The 22,259-nt window shown below is 43.3% G+C and overlaps 1 protein-coding gene across 5 annotated transcripts in view; it reads left to right on the top strand.

Annotated features, from left to right (window-relative positions):
- The window catches only part of HS2ST1 (heparan sulfate 2-O-sulfotransferase 1), a 121,695-nt gene that overhangs the window by 62,228 nt on the left and 37,208 nt on the right, over nucleotides 1–22,259 (top strand). For 2 of the 5 annotated variants that reach the window (XM_085882312.1, XM_085882308.1), the window contains exon 1: nucleotides 491–545. The exons of the other annotated variants lie outside the window; for them this stretch is intronic. In XM_085882312.1, the coding sequence (XP_085738438.1) occupies nucleotides 506–545 (40 nt within the window). In that variant the 5' untranslated portion in view covers nucleotides 491–505. Of the gene's footprint in view, nucleotides 1–490; nucleotides 546–22,259 lie in introns of those variants that run through there. 5 annotated transcript variants of the gene reach the window in all.

Here is a 22,259-nt window from a genome sequence, read left to right as displayed (position 1 = left end):
TTTTGGAAATGCAAGGTGTATCGTGGCCATTTGAGAGACCTAATGACATTGTTATGGTTGCTGAATAGCTGTTCAAATTCCCTGGTGAACTGGATTAGGATTGGAAAATGATTTTGCTATGCCAGTCTACCTTCTATTTTACAGATTTGTCTTTGATCACACTAAGAATAGCCTTGCAGCCAATGGCGCCTATCTACGCTTCTTTATTGGCAGTTTTAAAACCCACGGTTCAGTTATGACAATCTCTGGTTAAAAGGATTGATGGCGAATCGAAGCACTTCCCTGTTTGTTTGAACATTCCTCCCCCTCAAATGTTCTGTTCTCAAAAGCTGACGTTGTTCTCTGATTTATTAAAACTCTTACTTGACACCGGCATTTTTGTGTCGTGAAATATTTACATAAAAATGAGATGGATGATGCAATTAGCAGGATGAAAATTGCCTGCATGCATCACAGGTTACCGGGAGAATCCTCTGCTGTGGTTTACATATCTGATATTGAAAAGATGGACCGTGCTGCTCGAAAACATCAACATTCAACGAAAGGTGCTGTTTGTGCAGTGGCATGTCCGACGGCGATTGCTCGTTTCTTTGGGTGTCTGCATGGGTGAGGTTGGCCAAACATGTGGATTTTCGTTTGTCATACATTCTTCAATGACTTCTGTTGTGTGAAAGAACAACCTCTCCAAGGCCAGAATAAAGCACAAATGACACCAGTGGTGCAATGGGCTTTGGCATAGATGGATCTCTGTCGGTCGAAACTCATCGAGTTTTCCACCTCTAATCATGAACAGTAGAACGAGTTTGCATGTTATTATTTAACACATGGGAGGTAACGTTATCGATGCAGGACTTTAATCAGGACATTCTGATAGTAAACCAGATTCTCCATTTTACTTTCACTAACAAATATTTTCATTTGAGAAAGAGAGAACATGCCTTGCTAAGCCCGGAAGCAACAGACACTCAATTGCTGTACTCGAGAGAGTGATGCACTCGCTTTACGAATTGCTGTACTTGAGCTGTTGCTTCTACTGCGCATTTGCATACTGGGTGTTTATCTTCCATTTTGTTTCCATTTTGTCTAACTAGTAACTAGCTTCTTTCCATCTGACCAGTCACCATCTCTCTGCCTGTTAACACGTCTTTTTGCCATTTGGGGTACGTCATTGGCTCAGCCACTGTCCAAGTGGAAATCTATCTGCTTGTGTTATTTATGTGCTCAGCTGGTTATTTCTATCCTGCTTTTTTTTTTTATCTTTCATCCATTTTTGGGGGGGGTCAAAGTTCGAGATCTATCTTTATAGTTTTCGATTAACAAAACCATGTTTTTCATTCATTAATATTGACCAAGTTAAGATTAGTAGAATAAAAGCAAAGAATTCGTTATTAAAACATATTAAAACATTAAAAACATGATCATAAACAGGTGTGAAGATAACTTCATTTACAAAGGTGTGTATCACATGGGTTGTTTTCACTCCAAGTCACATCCAACCTTCAATCCTTGCTTGCTTCCTGAGTGTGGCACTCCTCTATAAAGAGCGACTTGCTGTCTTGCCATTTCATTTGCTCCTTGCGATCTTGAGCATCCCCTTTTGCCATGGCATTCAGGCACATTGCATACTCTATTTTTTTTTTTTTTAATATCTGGTCCAGAAGAACACACACTTCCATATGTTGAGGCAATAAATAGATTCTATATTGTAGGGAGGGTCAGGTTTGGGGGGCTGAGGAACAGCTACTACAGGTGAGAGAGGTGTGGGTGGGTAGGGGAAAGGTGATGAAGCTAGGAATGCTCTAATCTCAACAAGAGTGCTCTAAAGTGAAGTTTCCTTGGGGAATGAATAATCAACCATCCCAAAGCATTTGTACTCCTTTACACACAACCAGGTATTTACTAACCCAGGAATGATTTCCAGGCAGACTTGTGTTTATGTGGTGCCTCGCCCCCCCTCCCCCACTCCCCCCCCCTTTATTAGGATCGGTTAATGTTTTAAGGTTGTATTCCCAAATGTTTTTTTTTTAAATGTATGTACTTGCTCTACCATTGCAGTTAGAGTACCGTGTTTGGGTTTGACCTGTTTTGCTGTTCCCATCTGAGCACATAGCTCATGATGTTGGCTTTTTAAAGCTTAAATTCCATGTACTTTTGTTCATTGTCTTCCAATGCCTTTGTGATGTCATCAAGGGTGTGCTAATTCTTATAATGTCCTTGTGATGCGTGTATAAGCTCCACCATGACCCTTAGACACAAAAAAAGAAAAATATATTATTTTATAACAATCACTCGGGTTGTGTTGTCTCCCGTCCTCTCACACCGCATACGGCATTAGTTTCCTATTGTCCTTTATTGACTCCATGATAATGAAGGTATCCTGATCCAATTTCCAAAGCTCTTGCATGCTGCATCACACACACACACACACACACACACACACACACACACACACACACACACACACACACGCTTCCAGCTGCACTTTTTGTTATACATTCATCGTGGTACTCGACTGATTGTAGCACAGGCCATGGAAGCTGAAGGCAACCTATTTGTGGGGCGTGACACGTTCGACGTTATGGACATGTGATGTGAACGATTCCAAGTGCACTCTATTGTCTGACGACCATTAATGAGGTGTTTGTACGCTTGTGCATGCTTCTGTTTGTGCGCTTCTCTCATTGAAAGGGCAAACCGTATTGCTTTCGAGCCGGATAACTTGAGGCTTATTAGCCGATTAGTAAGATTTTGATTTGTGGTCCTTCATATGCTCGAGGATACGAGCAAAGTGCAGCTTTGGAGTGTCCATTTTGGCACAACATGCGGTCGAATCAACACATGACAGAGGGTTTTGTCTCGATAGAGGAATAGCTACTGCTTGGTTTGTGTTAAACGTTCCAGCAGGATGTTGAATAATTATGATAAATGTACCTGACCCTATTTTACATGTTATTTTAATGTTGTTATTCTGTCTTATGCAAAGCTGACATCTGCTAACTGTGATTTTAATTTTAATTTAGTTTAATTTATTTCCATTGAGACCTTTGGGATTCGTGCCTCATCCTAGTGTGACCAATTGGCACTTTGAAATTGAGTGCTTTACTTCCAGCTCTGCCTTCGCCGCACTTACTCCGCCGATGAGCATCACTCTGTCTTCATTCTCGAAGTCGACAGTGCACAGGTCGTCATGGCTTAGGCCGCAGCGCCTTGGGCTTCGCTTTTGGTGAGAAGTATCTGCCGTTAGTTGCACCACATTTGTTTATTGCCAAATGGATTATTGCTGTGTGCATTCAGAATTTTTATTGTCTGAGGCTGTCAGTACCACTCCAGCATACGAGCGTATTATGTGAACGGCCAGCTTTCCTTTAAAAGTGGCACCATGTACCGTGTACCGATTCCCAACCATCTCATGAGGAAGGTGTAATATGTTTCCGCTTAAAATCACGTTGGCTTGATGCCATTTAAATTGCTCAAACCAAAGATGGGGAATCGTCATTGCTTCTTTCGCCTTGGCATTTTGGATCATGCCAGAAGCTTGAACGTCCCGACCCCACCCCCTTTACTGATTTACCCCGGTGCAAAGTGGGGTTAAGCAATTGGTTCACTCTGTCTGTCTACACACGTCGGTCTATGGTTGAGGAACTAGCTTATTTAAAATTTCGATTCATTTTTATATTTTGAGCACTTTTATTTGTTATTTCGTATGCAGCCTGAAGCTGCTGGTTACATAATTTCTGGGAGCGTGGCCGTGCTGCTGATGTCGTGTCCCTGTTACCAATAAGGTGGTACTCATTTTGCCGACCTCGGAAGGATGACAGGCCAAGTCAACCCACCTTGTGTTATTTGACGGAACGACGGGCTCAAACTCTAGACCTCAAGACCTCCAGCTTATTTTGAACACTGTGGAACACAAAACTGCAGTTTTGCAGTACTTTGGCTCGGAATTGGGCAAGTTGTACAGAATCCCATCCCGAGCACGCGTGTGCACAGAGGAGTAAGGTAAGGCCAAAAAAAAAAAATGTTGCATTGGCGTAACCCGCCCGACCCTAAAAATTCCGCCGACCCTACGTTTTTTTTTTTGTTTTTTTGCTATCGAAAAATTTTGCCGACCCTATTTTATTGCTATTTTTGTTGTTTTGCTATTGTTTTCAAGTATCTTGTTGATTGCGATCGTGATCGCAAAAACCCGGAAGTGTTTCGGACAGAACCCGCCGACAAAAAGGGTGGTACTCGAGCCGGGGGAGATTTTGGGAGGGATTTATTAGGAAAAAAAAAAAAAAAAAAAAAAAAAAGATCCCGACCGACCTACCCTATTTTTCAGTGACCCGTTACGCCAATGCAACATTTTTTTTTTTTGGCCTAATTGTTTGTGTGTTTGCCTGTCTGGCAGGAAAACTAAATTGAAAATCATTCCAAATGGGAAACTTGCTGTTTTTGGGTGCATCAGAAAAGACACAACCAACAAGCACGAATAATTAATTTAACATATTAAATAAGATGTTGTACAAGATGCTTCTGAAAAAAAAAAAGTATTTTTTTTCTCCAGCCTTTAAAACTTTTATTTTATTTCAATTGAATTGTATACCTGAACACTGTGGAATACAAATCACCTTGTTGGCACTTTCAAAAACCTTCCGTTTTGCAGTACTTGGACAAAATATTACACCATCTCGACCAATCGAATTTGCCGCTCATGCTCTCAGCGTTGTGGAATATCGAGATTCAGACAAAATTGTGGCTCGTAGGAAATATAGATTGTGCTCAAATGCAAAGCAAGAGTCAAAGAGGCTCTTCCTATGTCCTTTTCCTCAAGACTGCATGAGGTAAGGTGTTCTATGAACTCTCTGGCATTTTTTCCTTAATGGTGTATGGGAGGGTGGGAGCACACAGCTTGACTTGGGACAGGTATAGACACACAGGATTGATGATGGTGGAAAGATTTGTTGTTTCTGTGTGCATGAGGTGATGACTTCAAACAAGATTGGAGTTGAGTGAACCACTTGAATATCTCATTGAAGAGGTCACAGAGAGGATGAGCGTGTCCCCACAGAGGATAGGGTGGATCGGTCCAGCTGGTAGAGAAAGTGCTTTGTCGAAGACGAAGATCCTGCATTCCCAATTTACCATTCCGATGAGGGGAGATTTCAATCTTGTGGTAAAGAAGAAAACCACACTTTTGTTGTGGAAAATTATTTGGACATCTTGCGAAATCCAGTTGATCTTCAAAAACCAGAAAGAGTACGACGTGATCGCTTCATTATAGTCGATTGTCAGACGTTTTCAGTTGATGCTGCTGGTGACGTGTCAAATGTTAAAGGGGGATTGAGGGTGGGTGGGGTTGAGAGAGTGCTTGTTACCACTCTCCATCTGTTGCTTCTTTACGTGCTGTGGGAGTGTTGCCTGAAAAACAATAGCACAGACATCTTTCTCGCTGAACACCCCCCCCCCTTTCCTCCCCTTTATAGCACCTGGTTCTAATCTTCTACCCCTCCTCGGAAAGTGATATCCACTCACTGTGAAGGCCCAAAGATCCTTGACAGCTTAATGTTCTACTTTCCTGTGTCAGCATAGACCTCTGTGTGAAGCAGAATAACCTCAGCATGCCATGGTTGGACATTCACAAAGAAAAACTCAGTTAGAGGACACAGCCAATGTAAACACAGCATGGGTTTCTTTAAGATGGCTTTCGTGTGTGGAAAATTGCATCAAGAGAAGTCAAGGCTGTTCTTTTACTCTCCACGGTTTGGTTTAAATCTGGCTCCATGTGAAACAACGAATTTAAGTTTTCCTGGCTCACAAGAGCTGTTTTTGCAACACAGAGAGCATTTTCATCTTGACTACTATCTGTTCTTTTACTCATGTGAATAATGTTGGTCAATTGGTGAAATTTATTTCATAAATGTGGCCAAAGTGGAAGTTTGCTTTGACATCAATTGCACCTGGAAGAGGAGGTGGGGGGAGGGGTGCGGGAGGGGGGTTTAACTGGTACACCCTAACCTGACCAAACTCTAATGCTAACGGCTTAAAGGTTACAAGTGCAAAGACTGCTCTCCTTCATGAGGTATTTTATGTCACAGGCTGAAGCCCAGGAATTATATATAATTCCTGACTTCTGGCCTGCAATCAAAATAAAACCTCTAAAGCAGTGGAGGTTCTGTGTCTTCCACAAACTGCAACTTAGCTAGTAGTTGCATATTAACATGCAGTATGTGTGTAATGTATATGTATATTGTGGGAATGGCCAGAGGGGGGTAAAGGGAATAAGATGGACTAGTTATGTCATTAATAAATGTCCAGCATTAGTGTGTGGTTTCTGTGGAAAATGATGGGATATGTGTCAGTGCTAAGCTGATTAACGTGATTCCTCCCCTCCCCTCTGTCTCTCTGTCTCTCTGTCTCTCTGTCTCTCTGTCTCTCTGTCTCTCTGTCTCTCTGTCTCTGTCTCTGTCTCTGTCTCTGTCTCTGTCTGTCTCTGTCTCTCTCTCTGTCTCTCTCTCTCTCTCTCCATAATTGCCACCCCACACAAGCATCGCAGGGGCACCTGCTTCTTTCAGTCTTGTGATCTCTATCACTGTCTTACTCTTCATGGCATGAGTGGTTAGGTTTTTGTTTTAATCCGTCGAAGTCTTGTGGGTATTTGGGGATATCTACCTGTATGATGAACTGTCAGTTTGTTGCTTACTTGTCCTTCCCACCCCTTTGCCCTTCAATAAATCCTGTTTTCCCACTGGCTTTTCAGGCTGGTGCATGGTTTGGATTTGGAGTATTAAAACCACAGTGTGAGTCAAAACCCACGGCCATTGGACATTGGCACCTCGTCCTCGTTAAGAAGTATAAAACTGCAGCAGTCCATCCTGGGTCATTGTTCGTCCCCATCCTTTCAGATGGATGAACTGGCTGGTGGTGACAGATCTCGTTAGAGTTTCTGTATGTCATAAACCAAAGTATAGATCTGTTCAGTTTTCCCAGTGGACGGCGTGTGTGGCCTCTGCGGACCTTCCGTCGTTAAATTGGTGACTGTCTGGGTGGAAGAGTTAACCACGTGTCCACCCACGGTCCACCATAACTATATATGTCTATGTGTATCTTTATATATACTGTATATATATATATATATATATATATATATATATATATATATATATATATATATATATATATCTTCTTCTTCTTCTTTCGGCTGCTCCCGTTCGGGGTCGCCACAGCGAATCATCCGTATGATCCGCATAGTGATTTGGCACATGTTTTACGCCGGATGCCCTTCCTGACGCAACCCTGGTCGCCTCTTACGACACAGGGATATGGTACACCTATTTTAACCAGGGTATACACCGGCCCAGTACACTGGTACTCATTTCGCCGACCTCGGAAGGATGACAGGCTGAGTCAACCCCCTGGTGTATTAATTCAGTGGCCCAACGGGGCTTGAACTCAGGACCTTTTGGATCCCAAGCCGCTGCCCTAACCACTGCGCCAACACCACGCTGTTTGACGGACAATATATAGGTCGTTATTGGTTGACAGACATTGGTATATATATATATATATATATATATATATATATATATATATATATATATATATATATATATATATATATATATTCATATTGATGAGAAGAAGTTTGTGAACCCTTTAGAATTTTCTTATTTCTCCATAAATTTGACCTAAAATATGATCAGATTTTCATCGAAGTCCTAATAATAGAAGTTAAGAGAACCTGATTAAACAAATTGAACATAAAAAAACTGGAAGGGTTCTCCATAGAGCCACGTAATTACCTCCGCCACGTAATGCCTGATCCACGAGAACATATCGGGCCCAATACATTTTTGAAATATCATGCCATACAGTACCCTATCGTTTTTTGCCCTCTCTCTCAATGATGAGGAATCACTTTAAAAATTAAACAATTCTCATATCCAGATCCGGTTCCGGATCTTCACCAAAATCATATCGATTTGTCCTTGTGACACACCCAACCTGTCTACCAAGTTTTGTCCGAATCCATCAACAACTTTTTGAGATATTGTGATATATATAGATATATATATATATATATATATATATATATATATATATATATATATATATATATATATATATCATTTTTAGCCCTATCTCTCAATGGTGAAGAATCACTTAAAAAGATTCTAGTATTCGGATCCGGATCCGGATCTTCACCAAAATTTAATCAGTTCGTATTTGTCACACATCGAGCCTGTCCACAAAATTTCATCCGAATTCATCCACAACTTTTTGAGATATCCTGTACACAAACAGACAAATAAACAGACATAAAGGTGTGAAAACATAACCTCCTTCACCTTCGGTGGCGGAGGTAAATTTACTTTTTCATATATTTATTGAGCAAAATAATCCAACCTTCAATTTCTTTGTCGGATAAAGTATGGGAACCTTTCAGTTAATCAGCTCAATTAAAGGGGTAATTACAGTCAGGTGTTTCAATCAATGGGATGACAATCAGGAGTGAGTTTGGGTGGCCTTGCCCTATATGAAAAACAAACTTTGTTCGTCACCATCAGAATATAGTCTTCACCACACAGGCTTGTGGATGTAGTCGTGCCCTGATCAAAAGAGATTTCTCAGGACCTCAGAAACTGAGTTGTCTCTGATCATCAGTCTCGAAAGAGTTACACAACTATTTCTAAAGATGTTGGACTCCACTAATCCACTGTCAGGCAGATAGTGTACAAATGGAGAAAATTCAATACCATTGTTGCTCCTTCCATGAGTAGTCATCAAACGAAAATCATTCCAAGAGCAAGGCGTACAATAATCCAGGAGGTCATAAAGAACCCCAGGGTAACATCTAAGGATCTGCAGGCCTCTCTTGCATTGAATAATGTGAGTGTTCACGAGTCCACCATCAGGAAAACGCTGACCAAGAATGATGTGCATGGGAGGAAAGCAAGGAGGAAACCACTTCTCTCCAAGAAGAACATTGCCGCCCATCTCAAGTTTACCAAAGCCCACCTGGATTATCCAGAAGTCTGTTGGAAGAATGCCCTGTGGACAGATGAGTCGAAAGTGGAACTTTTTGGCTTAAATGAGAAACGTTATGTTTGGTGAAAACCAAACACTGCATTCCAACATAAGATCCTCATCCCAACCGTGAAGCGTGGTGGTGGGAGTATCATGGTTTGGAGCTGCTTTTCTGCCTCAGGACCCGGACGGCTTGCTATCGTTGACGGAAGCATTAATTCTGGATTGTACCAGCAAATTCCACAGGAGAATGTCAGGGCATCCGTCTGTGAGCTGATTCTTAACAGAAAGTGGGTCATTCAGCAAAAGAACGATCCCAAACACACAAGTAAATCTACAACATAATGGTTGAAGCAGAATAGATTTTGTTTTGGAATGGCCAAGTGAAAGTCCAGACCTTAACCCAATTGAAATGTTATGGCAAAACCTGAAGTGAGCAGTTCATGCAAAAAATCCCAGAAATATCTCTGAATTGAAGTAGTTCTTTTGAGGAGGAATGAGCCAGAATTCCTCCAAGCCGATGTGCAGGACTGATCAAGAGTTACAGGAAACGTTTGGTTGGAGTTATTGCTGCTCAAGGTGGTGCCACCAGTTACTGAATATAAAGGTTCACATACTTTTTCCGACAAAGAAATTGAATGATGGATCATTTTGCTCAATAAATAAATGGAATCCAAACCTTTTTCTCACAACTGTACACAAATATATATTTTCCTTTCATACGCTCCCGCCAGTTGGAGCTGCGTCCCCTTCATGGATCATCTGTCTCCAAAGCTTCCGATCCTGAGCCTTCATCTCAACTTCATCTCTTTTCTTCAATTCCTCATCTCCTCTTCCCAGGCAAAAATAACATTCCTTTCCTGCAGTAATTATTTGCAGATTACTGTAATATATGAGAGTACAACTTTCATATACTATATTTCTAACTGTAGCATTTTTGCCTGGGTTGTCACCATCATCCACTTTGTCTTATGAATGCTCATCTTCAAACCAAAATTATCACTTCTGTTACTGATCCTTCTGAGGAGTGCTGCAAGTCCTGGAACCAAATTTTCGCAAACTTTTGGATTGCAAACTGGCTTGGTGATAGGAAGCAAAGAGTGGCTGTGAGTGGGAGGATGTCTTGCTGGGAGGATGCAAGTAGTGGGGTACCTCAGGGATCAGTACTTGGACCATTACCATTCATTATTTACATCAACGATTTCGATAGTGTGGTGAAGAGTAGGCTTTCCAAATTCGCAGATGACACAAAGCTTGGAGGTGAGGTGGATAGCAGAGTGGGTGGTGATCAGATACAGGAAAGGATTGATACTTGCATAGATTGGGCAAAAGATTGGCAGATGCAATTTAACCTGAGCAAGTGTAAGGTATTGGGGATGGGAAAGAACAATGAAAATAGAGATTACAGGATGCAAAGGGTAATTTTGGAGCGTGTCACACAGGAGAAGGATCTGGAGGTGGTAATACACACGCGAGGTAAGCAGGCGGCACAGTGCCAGGCAGATATAGGTAAAGCAAATAGTGCTTCAGGTTGTATTTGGAGGGGGATCATTTATAAATCAAAAGAGGTGGTGTTAACATTGTATAGAAATTTAGTGAGGCCACATCTAGAATATTGTGTGCAGTTCTGGTCACCACAGTTCCGGAAGGACATGCATTCCATACATGCTACGAGATTGATTCTGGGCCGAGCTCGACTCAGCTATGAGGAGCGGCTGAAGGAGACAGGGCTTTATACACGAGAAAGGAGGCGGTTACAAGGGGATATGATAGAGATGTTAAGGTAATGAAAGGTATAGATAAAATAAGTGCAGATGAATTAATTTAACAGAGTAGATAGTGATAGGACCAGAGGCCATAGCCTGAGAGTGAAGAAGAGGGGAGTTAATGTGGTAGTAAGGCAGGGGACTTTCACTCAGAGAGTAGTTAATGCATGGAATGGTTTCCCTGGAAAGGTAGTGGAAGCAGAAACGGTGGATACGTTTAAATTGGAATTAGACAGGTGCCTGGAAGTTCTGGAAATAGAGGGGTATATAGGGATGTTGGCAGGACTTTTTGGTAGCTTGAACATTGATGGGTGATTGTGTGCGGAGTGTTGTTGGTTTGGGTCTCGTCAAGGGTTGTTGTGTGGTTAATGTTGTTTTTTACCCAAGAATGTCTTCGCCTATGCCCCCTCCCCTGGAAAGAATAAATAAATAAACAAATAGAAACCATAAGAAAAACTCCCAAAAATTTTTTTCTTCTTGTTTTGATCTTGTGTTGATAAATTGCTGAGGTGTTGATGTGGCGTAGGCATGATGGGCCGAATGGCCTCCACGTACGTCTAATCTATTTGTGTGTACACCGCTGTTGATGCGCAGTTGCAAGTCACCATGTACATTTCCAATAGAAGAGGCTCAATTACTCTTTTATGAAAAATGTTTTTGGAGGTTTTTTTTATCCTGAAGAATAGACCACAGTGAACATGCAGTCATGTTTAAAGATTGGCCTTTAAAACCCTCCTTGAATCGTCCTTATGAAGGGGGGCAGACAAATACACATTGTGTTTTATCTAGATAGATGGCTTCTTCTATTAATTACAGACTATTAAAATGTACCTTTTTGACATTTAGACCTTATACCCCTTCGGACTGATACCATTTTAGACCATTTTAACCTGTTATGACCCTTTATACCACCTTTGACCCCCTTCTACTTTTTCACCCTTTTTTTGCACACACAGTCTAGCCTCGTGGAAGAGTGAGTACTAGTACACTGAATGGATCAGGATGCAACAGGACAAAAGCAACAGTAGAGAGAGGGGGTGGTGGGAAACACCAACAGCAGAGTTAAAAGCTAAGATAGAGGCAGACTTGGACAAACAATGGGTGTGGGAAGGAATGAGGTCAGGAGAGGATGCATAGGGTGGACAAGATGGATACAGAAGGAAACTCTCAGGAGGGAAAACTGGGAATTTGGAAAGGGGAGGGGTGGGGTGGGGTTAACGAGGTTCGAAAAAGATCATGGTTTTGGATTGGGAATAATCTGAGATGATGATGAACAGTTGTCTTGAAGACTGCTTTGACCCTCTAGACCCCTCTACACCCCTTTATACCTTATAAAACCCTTTATACCCCTCTACACCCCTTTATACCTTATAAAACCCTTTATACCCCCTTAAACCCTTATGACATTTATACCCTTGAGACCACTTTGACCCTTGACCCTTAGACCTGTAACTACACTGTTGAAACTTACCTTTAGACTTTTATACCCTTTTGGCCTTTAGACATATTAAGACCCTTTCGACCGCTGAGATCCCTTTACCCTTTAGACTGCTTCGGCCCCTTGATTCTTTTGACCTGTAGGCCCGCCCGTAAGACGCCTTTAGACGCACACCACCCGAACATCTAGAAGATTCTTCCTGTAACATACAGACGATACTTTATTTTTTTTTAGCAAGTAATGTGCAATCTTCACTCATCCTGGGCTTTATGCTCCTAAAATAAATTGTAAACATTGGTGTTATCTTTTTTGTGTGCCGCACTGTTCCTTTCCTCACCCCTCCCCCCTCCCACCCCCAAAGTGAAGTGAGGTAAATGGTAAGGATTGATTTTAATCCCAGGGAAGAGCATTCGAAGAATAACTATAAAGTACTACAGTTTAAATATTATACAGTTCGTTAACCAGTTTGTGCTGAGGGTGCTGAGGGTGCTCGTGGGCTAGCTTCAGCCCACGAGACTGTGGAGTAAACCATCAGTTTGTGCTTGTGGACTTGGTTTGGCCCACAGGGTGGTGGAGTAAACCAACAGTTTGTGCTTGTGGACTTGGTTTGGCCCACAGGGTGGTGGAGTAAACCAACAGTTTGTGCTGAGGGTGCTCTTTGTGCTTGTGGACTTGGTTTGGCCCACAGGGCGGTGGAGTAAATCAACGGTTCGTGCTGCAGGTGATCTTTGTGCCTTTGGACTCGGCTTGGCGAGCATGATGAGTGTCTAAGTGAGTGACTTTTGAATTGTAATTTTTGTGAAAGAATCGAGTGACTTTCGTGAAAATCATTTGCTTGTTGTTAGCTGAAGCACAAATTGAATGTATTGAGGAGAGCGGGGACACTGGGATATAAGGAAGGGGAGGCGTGGGGGGGGCAAGGAAGAGGTTGGGTGTGGGTAGGGAAGAGTGCCTTGAGTGTGGGGATGAAAAGTCGAGTGGGGAGTGAGTCGAGTGAGAGAGAGAGAACATTGTGGGTGCGTGCGTGTCTGTAAGATTATAACAGGCTTGGGTAGTGGGTCCAGCAGGTCAGCCCAGGCAGCGCTGCTGATTGATGACCTTAGCATCCCAAACTAATGAAGATGGAACTGACTCTGCCAGGTAGGCAGCGGTTCAGAAGCGAGGTTAGGCTAGGCAGTTTGAATGTGGGATCAATGCAGGGTTAGGAGGTTGATAGTAGGATACCAGCTTTTGCACTCTGGTGGGGATGGTAGAAGTACTGGCGTGGGAATAATAGTATCGGAAGAGATCAGCAAGCAGGTGGTCATAGTGGAAAGATGGGAGGGATGGGTAGTTATGGCATGGTTGTTGATACAGAGGCAAATGGTTTGTGCTATGTCGGTATATTGGCCACAAACGGGAGAGACTGGGGCGGAGAAGCAGGCATTCAGGGACGCACTGGAGAGGATGATGGGAATGGTTGAGCGAGAGTTGATGCTATGCATTGCGGGGGACTTTAACGTGCATGTGGGAGTAGCACAGCCGGATGAAGAGGAATGTGTTGGTAAATTTGGTTGGGGAACGAGGAATAGAGAGGGTCAAGAGCTGTTGGAGCTGGTGGCAAGGAATGGGGGAAATTCATCGCTGGTTCATTCTTTCAAAAGCAGGAAAGCCACAAGATTACCGACAGGAGTGGACATCATAGAACAGAACTGGATTTGGTGCTGGTAAGGAAGCAGCAGTTGTGGGGAGGTTAAGGGTTATAAGGCAGTGGTGGGAGAGCATGTTAGCACTCAGCACAAGCCTGTGGTGTTTGTGGTATGGATGAAGAAATGGAGGGAGATTAAGAGCAGGGGTCGGAAGAATATTAGGTGGGGGATGTGAAGGGGAAATGTCATAGAGTACAAGGAGAGATTGATGGCCTGGTATGAGCAACTTGGTGAAGAAGCGGAAGGTTTGGAGAAGTGGCAGAAGTACGGAGAGGCGTTTAGGGGAATTGCAGAAGTTTTGTGTGGAAGGACTTCAGGAAAGGGTGCATCGTCAAGGGATGGAAACTAGGTATGGTGGATGGGGGAAGTAGAGAAGGCAATTGGTAAAAACAAGGAGGTTTGGAAGAGGATAGAGAAGATTAAGGAATGGGGGAGGGGGGCAGCCACACCTGTATGGGCAAAAGAAGAAAGTAGCAAGGAGAGCTGTGGATAAGGTGAGGAATGATATGGAAGAGGAGGTGTACAACAAGTTGGAAGAGGATGGTGGGGGGAAGATGATATATAAATTGGCTTGGAACAGGGATGAGGATGGTAAAGACATGAGGGGGGGGAGGGGATTAAGGATGGTGGCAGGAGGCTAGTGACAGATTGGGGGGCAGTATTGAATGTCTGGGAAGGATATTTCAAAGAGCTGTTGAACCGGGAAGGAAGAACTGGCGAGCTGGAGCTACTGTGTTATGTGGAGAGGAAAGTGGAGTTTGTGGACATCACAGAGGAGGAAGTGTGGACAGCATTGAAGAAGATGAAGGGAAGAGTGCCAGGCATTGATGAGGTGTGCACAGAGATGATAATTGAAGTGGAAGAAGTCTGAGTCAGTTGGACGAAGAGGCTGCTGAATATATGTATGAGCGAGGGTTCAATTCCGGAGGATTGGAGGACACGGTTAACTGTGCCGATATGGAAGGGGAAGGGTGATGTTCAAGATCCGGGGTAGTACAGGGGCATTATGCTCCTAAGTCATGTAATAAAGGTGCTGGAGCGGATTCTCGATGGGAGGATAAGGAAGATTGTGGAGATGGAGATTGGAGAAGAGCAGCAGGGGGTTTAGAAAGGGTAGTGGGATGATGGATGGGATGTTCATGCTGAGACAACTGGTGGAGAAGAGGTTGGAGGTGCAAGGTGAGATGGCATTGAGACTTATGGACCTGGAGAAGGCCTATGACACTGTCCTGAGAGAGAGAGGTGGTGGTGTCAACACGGAGATGGATGAGAGTGCCAGAAGCAGAAGTTAAGTTGGTGGAAGGGATGTCCAAGGGAATGAAGGGAAGAGTCTTGGTTGGTCCTGGGATGTCTGAGGAATTCAGCATGAACATTGGTTTGAGGCAGGGAAGCTCTCTCGGCCCACTCATATTTGTCATGGTGATGGAGCTGGTAAGCAGGAAGGTGAGCTTGAGGGGAAGTATGGGGAGGATGCTTTCTGCAGACGATCTGGCTGTCGAGGTGGAAAGTTTGTGGGAGATGCAGGAATTACTGGGGGAGTGGAAGGAGACATTTGGGAAGCATGGGCTGAAGATTAGTATGGAGAAGACTGAGGTGATGTGGGTCGGGCAGCAGAGAAAATAAATTGTTATCAGGTTAGAGGGGAGGAGATCAAGCAGGGAAATAAGTTTGAGTATCTGGGAGGAACAGTGACTGGGGATGGTAAGTCTGAGGCAGATATCCGGAGGAGGATTCAGGTGGGTGTGAATGCATGGAGGAGGGTGGCGGGAGTAATGGCAGACAGGAAGATATCAAGGAATTTGAAAGGGAAGGTTCTGATGTTGTTTGTAATGCCAGCCAACCTTTACGGTCTGGAGATGGTGGCACTGACAGAGAGGTAACAACAGACGCTGCAGGTTTGTACGAACAACTGTGTCAGGAGGATTGCGGGAGTGAAGAGGGTGAATAGAAGGGGGATGGATCAACTGAGAGAGGAGATTGTTGTGCAGTTGAGTTTGATGGGGAAGTTGGTGATATGCGAGCTGAGATGGGATGGATACTTGGTGTGGATGGGGGAAGAGAGAATGGCAAAGAGAACAAGGTAGGAGGAAAAGAGATAGACCATTGTTGAGAGAAGGATTGTGCGAGGAGGGATAGCAACAAGGTAGGGGTGGTTGGAGAGTGGAGATAGTTGGCTGAGGACAGAGGGAGGTGGAGGAGTATCGTGATCAAGGCAGGGCAGAATAGAAGCTTGATGCCATTGGACCTCACCCCTTACAAAGGGAAGAGGAGGAGAAGAAGAAGAAGAAGCACTCATAATAGGCATTGACCATCCTTTACTATGCTGTGGAATGTTGGCCGAGGCCCACACTTTTTAGCTTATCTGTAATTTAACGTTCCAGATAAGGTATTGCTATAGCGCACCGTTCGTCCGTCCATCTGTCCGTCTCCTGTTTTGACTTCTCCAGCCAAACCACCAGGCCAATCTGGCTGAAATTTTGCAGCAACGTTCATCTCCTGACTTAAAAGGAATTGCAAAGCTCGTTTTGGTCACATGACTTTAAGTAGGTCAAAATGGCTGACAGTAAATTTCTTCAAAAATCTTCTTCTCCAGACCCACCAGTCAGAATGCTACCAAATTTGGGTTACAACATTAAGCCAGGTAGTGATGTTAAATTGTGGAGGTCATGCCGATCACTTGACCGGAAGTGTGTCAAAATGGCCAACTGTCAATGTTTGGGAAAATCTTATAAATTCCTTCAAAATCCTTCCTCTTTAGACCCACCAGTCAATGCTACCAAATTTGGTTACAACATTAGGCTCGGACCCAGATAAGCTACAGGTCCAGTGGTCCTTTTCTTCCGCTCTTGAATTCGTTTTTCCACAACCGCTTGACTGATGCAAAACTTTTAACATAGAAGTGCCTACCCATGGATATATTATATATATATATATATATATATATATATATATATATATATATATATATATATATATATATATATATATATATATATATATATATATATATATATATAAAAAAATCAAAGTTACATGATGATTGGATGGAAAATTTGGCCAGTGTTCCAAAAAGTCTGTTTTCTGGAGGCACCGGTTACACGGTGTTTCAGGTATCAGGAATATAATACAGCTGAGAACTCGCTTCGCTTAGCCTTGGCTGAATTACTGCGGTACATTTTGTAGTAGCACGATAATATAGTTTTCTTGCAGTACAATTGTATGCTACTCGCTATACACTGGTAAATTGGAAAACAATTGAGTCGGACTTCCTTTCTATCATACTATACTCCATGTAAAATGGCAACAATTCACTTCACTGCATTACAGGTGTATGCCTTGTGTTGGCTTAATGGTTAGGGTGGTGGGCTTTGGATCCCAGGGTCCTGAGTTAAAATCCTGCTCAGCTGTTGAATTAATATCAAGTGGGGTTAACTCGGCCTGTCATCTTTCCGAGGTCGGCAAAATGAGTACCAGCATGCTGGTATACTGTGTCGGAGTGGCGACCCGTCCAGGATTGTGCCCAATAGCCAAGGAGACTGCTTAAGCAGCACCAATACTGAACAGAGGATGGTCCCAATCTCTTCCATTACAGGTCACTGTAGTTGTACTTTAGTTATTTACAGTGCCACTATGTAGTTTTATTTCATGTAATATCGTATCACTGGAGTCTCACTCACCTCACCGCAGTGTTGTTGTACTGCCTGAAGCCTTCCCAAGCATACTCTCAGGCCCCACTACAACCACAAATTTTGAACTCCTTCTGTCCAACAGTTTAGGAGAGCATAAAAGTCAAACCACAAACAAACAACTCATAAGCGAAATTAAATATCCTGTAGTATACTACTATAGTTAATATATTATTTCTGCAGCCAAATGTCTATTACAGCAACTACAATAATTCTACACCACAGTAGAACTATAGTTAATTCAGCATTACTATGGTTAACTGCAGTTGATGTCGAGTTGCTCTGATTTTACGACCGTAACTCTTGTTTGGGTTGTATCATAGATTATTGCATTAATGTTAGCACAGACATGATGAGCCACATGGCTGCCTCCTGTGTCTTGGTTTCCTGTATTCATGGTATATTCCTTGTGACCTAAGATGGGGATGGAGGGCTAAAGCTATCATGCATTCAAATTACTATCATTATGAGTAGTCTTTTAATTTTTCCTTGTCTTATTTTCTTTTGGTTTAATGCCATTTTTAGACATTAGCTTCTATATCTGCTAATCAAAGATCCACTTACTTGGTCGCATGATTTCAGACAGGACATGCTGGCTTTGTATCTTCACCAAAGGGCAACCAACACACCTTGCAATGCATTTTCCGCTTGTTGTGCTCACCAAAATGATTCAGCTAGAAATGAAACCCAGGACCAGAAATTAACAAAGCAAGCAATCATGCCATCCATCCTAAAGGGTTATTTCGCCTGATGGTTCGCATGCTGCCGGAGCTTAAATCCACGGCACACAGTTAGGATAACAGTGTAGTGAATCCAAAAGTCATGGTTGTTTGCCTTCAATCCACTAATCCCGCCCTGTTGTAGTACAACGCGATGAAGAATGTGCTGGATTTTGCTTCATTCCCTCAATCCTGGTGCCCTACGTGATTTTTCTCTGCTCGAGATGTCCACCGACAAAGACTACCTGTCCATCCCTATGGTGCATTGAGCAGCGTGCTCGAGTACACTTTTTCAGGAGCTCGTCACTTTGTGTGTTCCAGACATTGTGTGAGAGGCTGAATGGCCTCCGGTGGCTGCGTGCGTGTAGAATTTTAATGGAACCTCGGCCCGTGGCTCGCCTTATTGCGACGGCTTTTCCTCGTGATTAAATGCATAATTAAACCGATGGGTGCTTTCTTCCATATTTTACCTCTTCCTTTTATGCCTTCCGCTTCTTTGTGTGTTTTTCACATGCTCGGTTTAACTCCCTGGCGGTCTATTTGCATGACATCTGACACGGTTTACTGTGCTAAACGTACGTGTGCAATTCCCTCGTCAAGTGATGTGCGCACAATCCATGTTTTCGGCATCTGCTGTTCCAAGGCATCCCATTTGATCTTTAAACGATCGATTGATATTGCCGTTGCTGGAGCGGTGCATCGAACCCAATACTAGTTTTGATTTGACCACAAGTGTGTTTCCATTTTGATGCCGATTTGCTGAAATTGCACCGACACCACCTTCATGTTTCATTCGTGCCGGGAGCTTGGCGGTCAAGAATGCTGGTGGTTGAATGCAGTGGTGGGTTTTTTGATCTTCTGCTCAACAACAATCTGGAAATGTATTTTCTTTCCCTTTTTTGTTCACTTGAATAGTGTAGCTGGTTTTAAAACCTTTGTTGTTTATGAATATAATTCCTACTGCAAAGTGTTTGTGAACAAAGCTGATGTTTGTGCTGGGAGGGAAGGTGAGTGCAGGGTTGGAGAGAGACAGAGACGTTTTAGTGTTTTTCGTGAGATCTCTCGGCTAAAGTTGCTGGGAAGCACATCACAAGGCAGCATCACCAAGCTGCCCATGACGGGGTGAGCCACTCGGCAGATGTGGGAGCAATGGCGCTGGCAGTTTGCCCCGGAGGGAGTTTGATTGTGTACCAGCCTTGCATCTCCTGTCTCTCCAGCTCCAATTGAGCCGTCCCGTGCACCATATTACAAACTTCGGAACGGGCTTGGGGGAGAAGAAATGGACTTGCCAGGTTTGGAAAGGCTTAAATGGGTATTCACTTCCAGAGAAAAAAAAGAACAAATAACCTGCTTTTACTGAGCATGAAGGTGAATTTCAAATGGTATCCACAATAATGGACCATCTTGGCAAGCATTATCAGAGATAGTTGACGGTGTTGAAAGTGGAGGATTGCTAAATGCGGGAGTGGATCAGCTTTGAGATTTCTCCAGTGCTTCTTCATCAGGATTCTTTGCTTTAAATAGTTCGCATCAAGAAGCACAAGACGCCTCAATTTGCAGATGCATCGCAGGCTTAGTCACACCGTCTCGTCAGCAGGGACTTATTAAATCAAAAAAGTCCTTGTAATCTATCCCTGCATGGCTCAGATGGGACTTCCAAAGCAAAGAGGCTCTTTCAGGTTTAAAATATCGAGCCCTGCATGAGATATCGTCGTGTTTGAATATAGATTCTGCTTCAAACCACCAATTCTTCTTTGGTGGAGGGTCTCATTGTGGCATATACCAAACACCAGTCTGTGGCTTTGGTGCAATAAGGGAGGAAAAAATGGTCATTTTCACGTTTCTAAAAGCTTCATTAGATGGACACCTATCTTTAGGTGGCGAAGAGGTTGAGCAGGTGTTCTGCACAATGCAGGTTTTGCCGCGTCTGCAGCCGCCTGCTTACTTTCTACCAAGTTGCAGTCTGCTGGTTGCAGGTTCTTATTGAAATGCTGAAATTTACCATTCCGGTGCTGCTCTTACAGCGATCGTTGGCTGAAATTTACCATTCTGGTGATGCCACGATATCAATCCAACGTCTTGCTTTCATTCTGTATAATTTGATATGTTTTAAATGTGTGTAGTCAGTCTACTTTAATTCTGGTGCTGTGCTCAGGGCAACTGTCCAGTTCTGTTTTTTGGTGCTCTGTCTCTAGACATATCTCGACTTTTGACACAGTCTGGCATCCCGCATTGCTCTTCAAACTCTGCTTATGGCATCCAAAGCCAACTCCACACATGGCTTATTGACTTCCTCTCCTCTCCTAACCAAAGTGTGGCACTCAACAGAATCCTTTCATCATCTCTCTCTCTATATTAAGGCTGTAGTGCCCCAAGGCAGTGTTCTTGGCCCAGTGCTATTTCTGATCTTTATAAATGGTCTCTCTGACTGGAAAATCCCCTTTATCTATTTGCCAATGATTACACCCTCTGCAGTGATGTCACTCACTCTTCATACAGACAGGATGCAGCATATGCCCTCTTTTCAGTCCTTGCAAAAATCACAAGCTGGTCAAACACTTGGAATGTCTTTCAATCCTGACATCTCACACTCTCACTATTATTCTCTGAAAGGACTGTCTGGAAAACCCTCCAATCTACTTTTTAGCAATCCTCTTGAAGTTCAGTCATTCAAACTCCTGGGTCTCACTATCAGCCATAATTTTCTTGGGCAAACCACATTTAAAAGTTGGCCTCCAAAGCCAGTCGCTGACTGGGCATCCATCATAGAGAGTCCTTCCTTGGCACACCTGAACTCCTATCCAAATGCAAGGTCTTCATCCGCAGCTTGATGGAGTACTGCTCACCCCCTCTGGGCTGGCACCCCTGCCTCACACCTTGCTCAGATTGACACCATGGAAAGCAAGGCCTTCAAGATCATGGAATCTCCTGCGATAAAGCTGAGTTTATGGGCCTATCATTTTCCCATCGCAGACAGGTCATTGGTGTCTGTGTTCTTCTGCCTCCTTTCTGGTCTTGCACCCCCTGCTCTTTCACCCTCTGCTCTTTCCGTGATTTGATTTGTCTCTCCCCCCACCTCCCCCCTCCCCCACAGCTCAAAGTATCTGCAGGGTACATGCGGTCCACAATCTACCCCCTTCTGGTGAAACTCCCAAAATCCAGAAACACTGCTCACCTCCACTGATTCGTTCCTATTTTTCCCAGCCTGTAGAACCAACTTCCACAATCCCTTCAATCTCAATTTCCCTCCATGTCTTAAAGACAGCTGTTCACCACCATCTCAGATCATCCCCAATCCAAAACCTTGATCCTTTCTACCCCAAGCCCACCCTCCAAATTTCCAGTTTTTCCTTGCTGAGAGTTTGCTTCTGTGTCCATTTTGGCCAGCTCGTGCATCCTCCCAAACCCCTTTTCCCCCCACACTCCTTATTTGTCCACGTCTTCCTCTATTTTATCCATCAACCCTGCTGTTGGGGTTTTCCCCCTCTCTTAACCCTGATGTTGGTATCCCATCCCTACCCACCCCCCTTTCTTTCTACTGTTCCATTTGTTCAGTGTTCTTGATCTTCCATGAGCCTTGACTTTGTAAACAAAAAACCCCAATAATTAAAATGGTATTTCCGATTTTGATTTGTCCATTGTGGCCAAATGTCTTTGTCTTTTGTTTAATATTGTAACTGGTGTGCTCAAACTTCACAGAGAGGCTAAAACTGTGTCGAACAAGCACATGGACACAGCAGCCGAAGATGTCAGATTGTATATAAAATCTGATTCCTGTATGTGTATGGATTATAAAATACTTGTTTGTTGTTTGTTGCAGTGTCATCTTCTCCACAGCCCACTGGAACTAAATGGATGTTTCACGAAAACATGGTGGATTATTAGGACTCCGCTTGTAATAATACCTTTAAGTCGTACATCCTCTTTTTTTATCATGAAGGAAATGGTTCTATGTA

This window comes from Eptatretus burgeri, chromosome 5 (genome assembly GCF_056783735.1).
Source record: "Eptatretus burgeri isolate ZD-2024b chromosome 5, Ebu_testis_v1, whole genome shotgun sequence".
NCBI lineage: Eukaryota > Metazoa > Chordata > Myxini > Myxiniformes > Myxinidae > Eptatretus > Eptatretus burgeri.
This window is presented reverse-complemented; position numbering and strand designations above follow the sequence as displayed.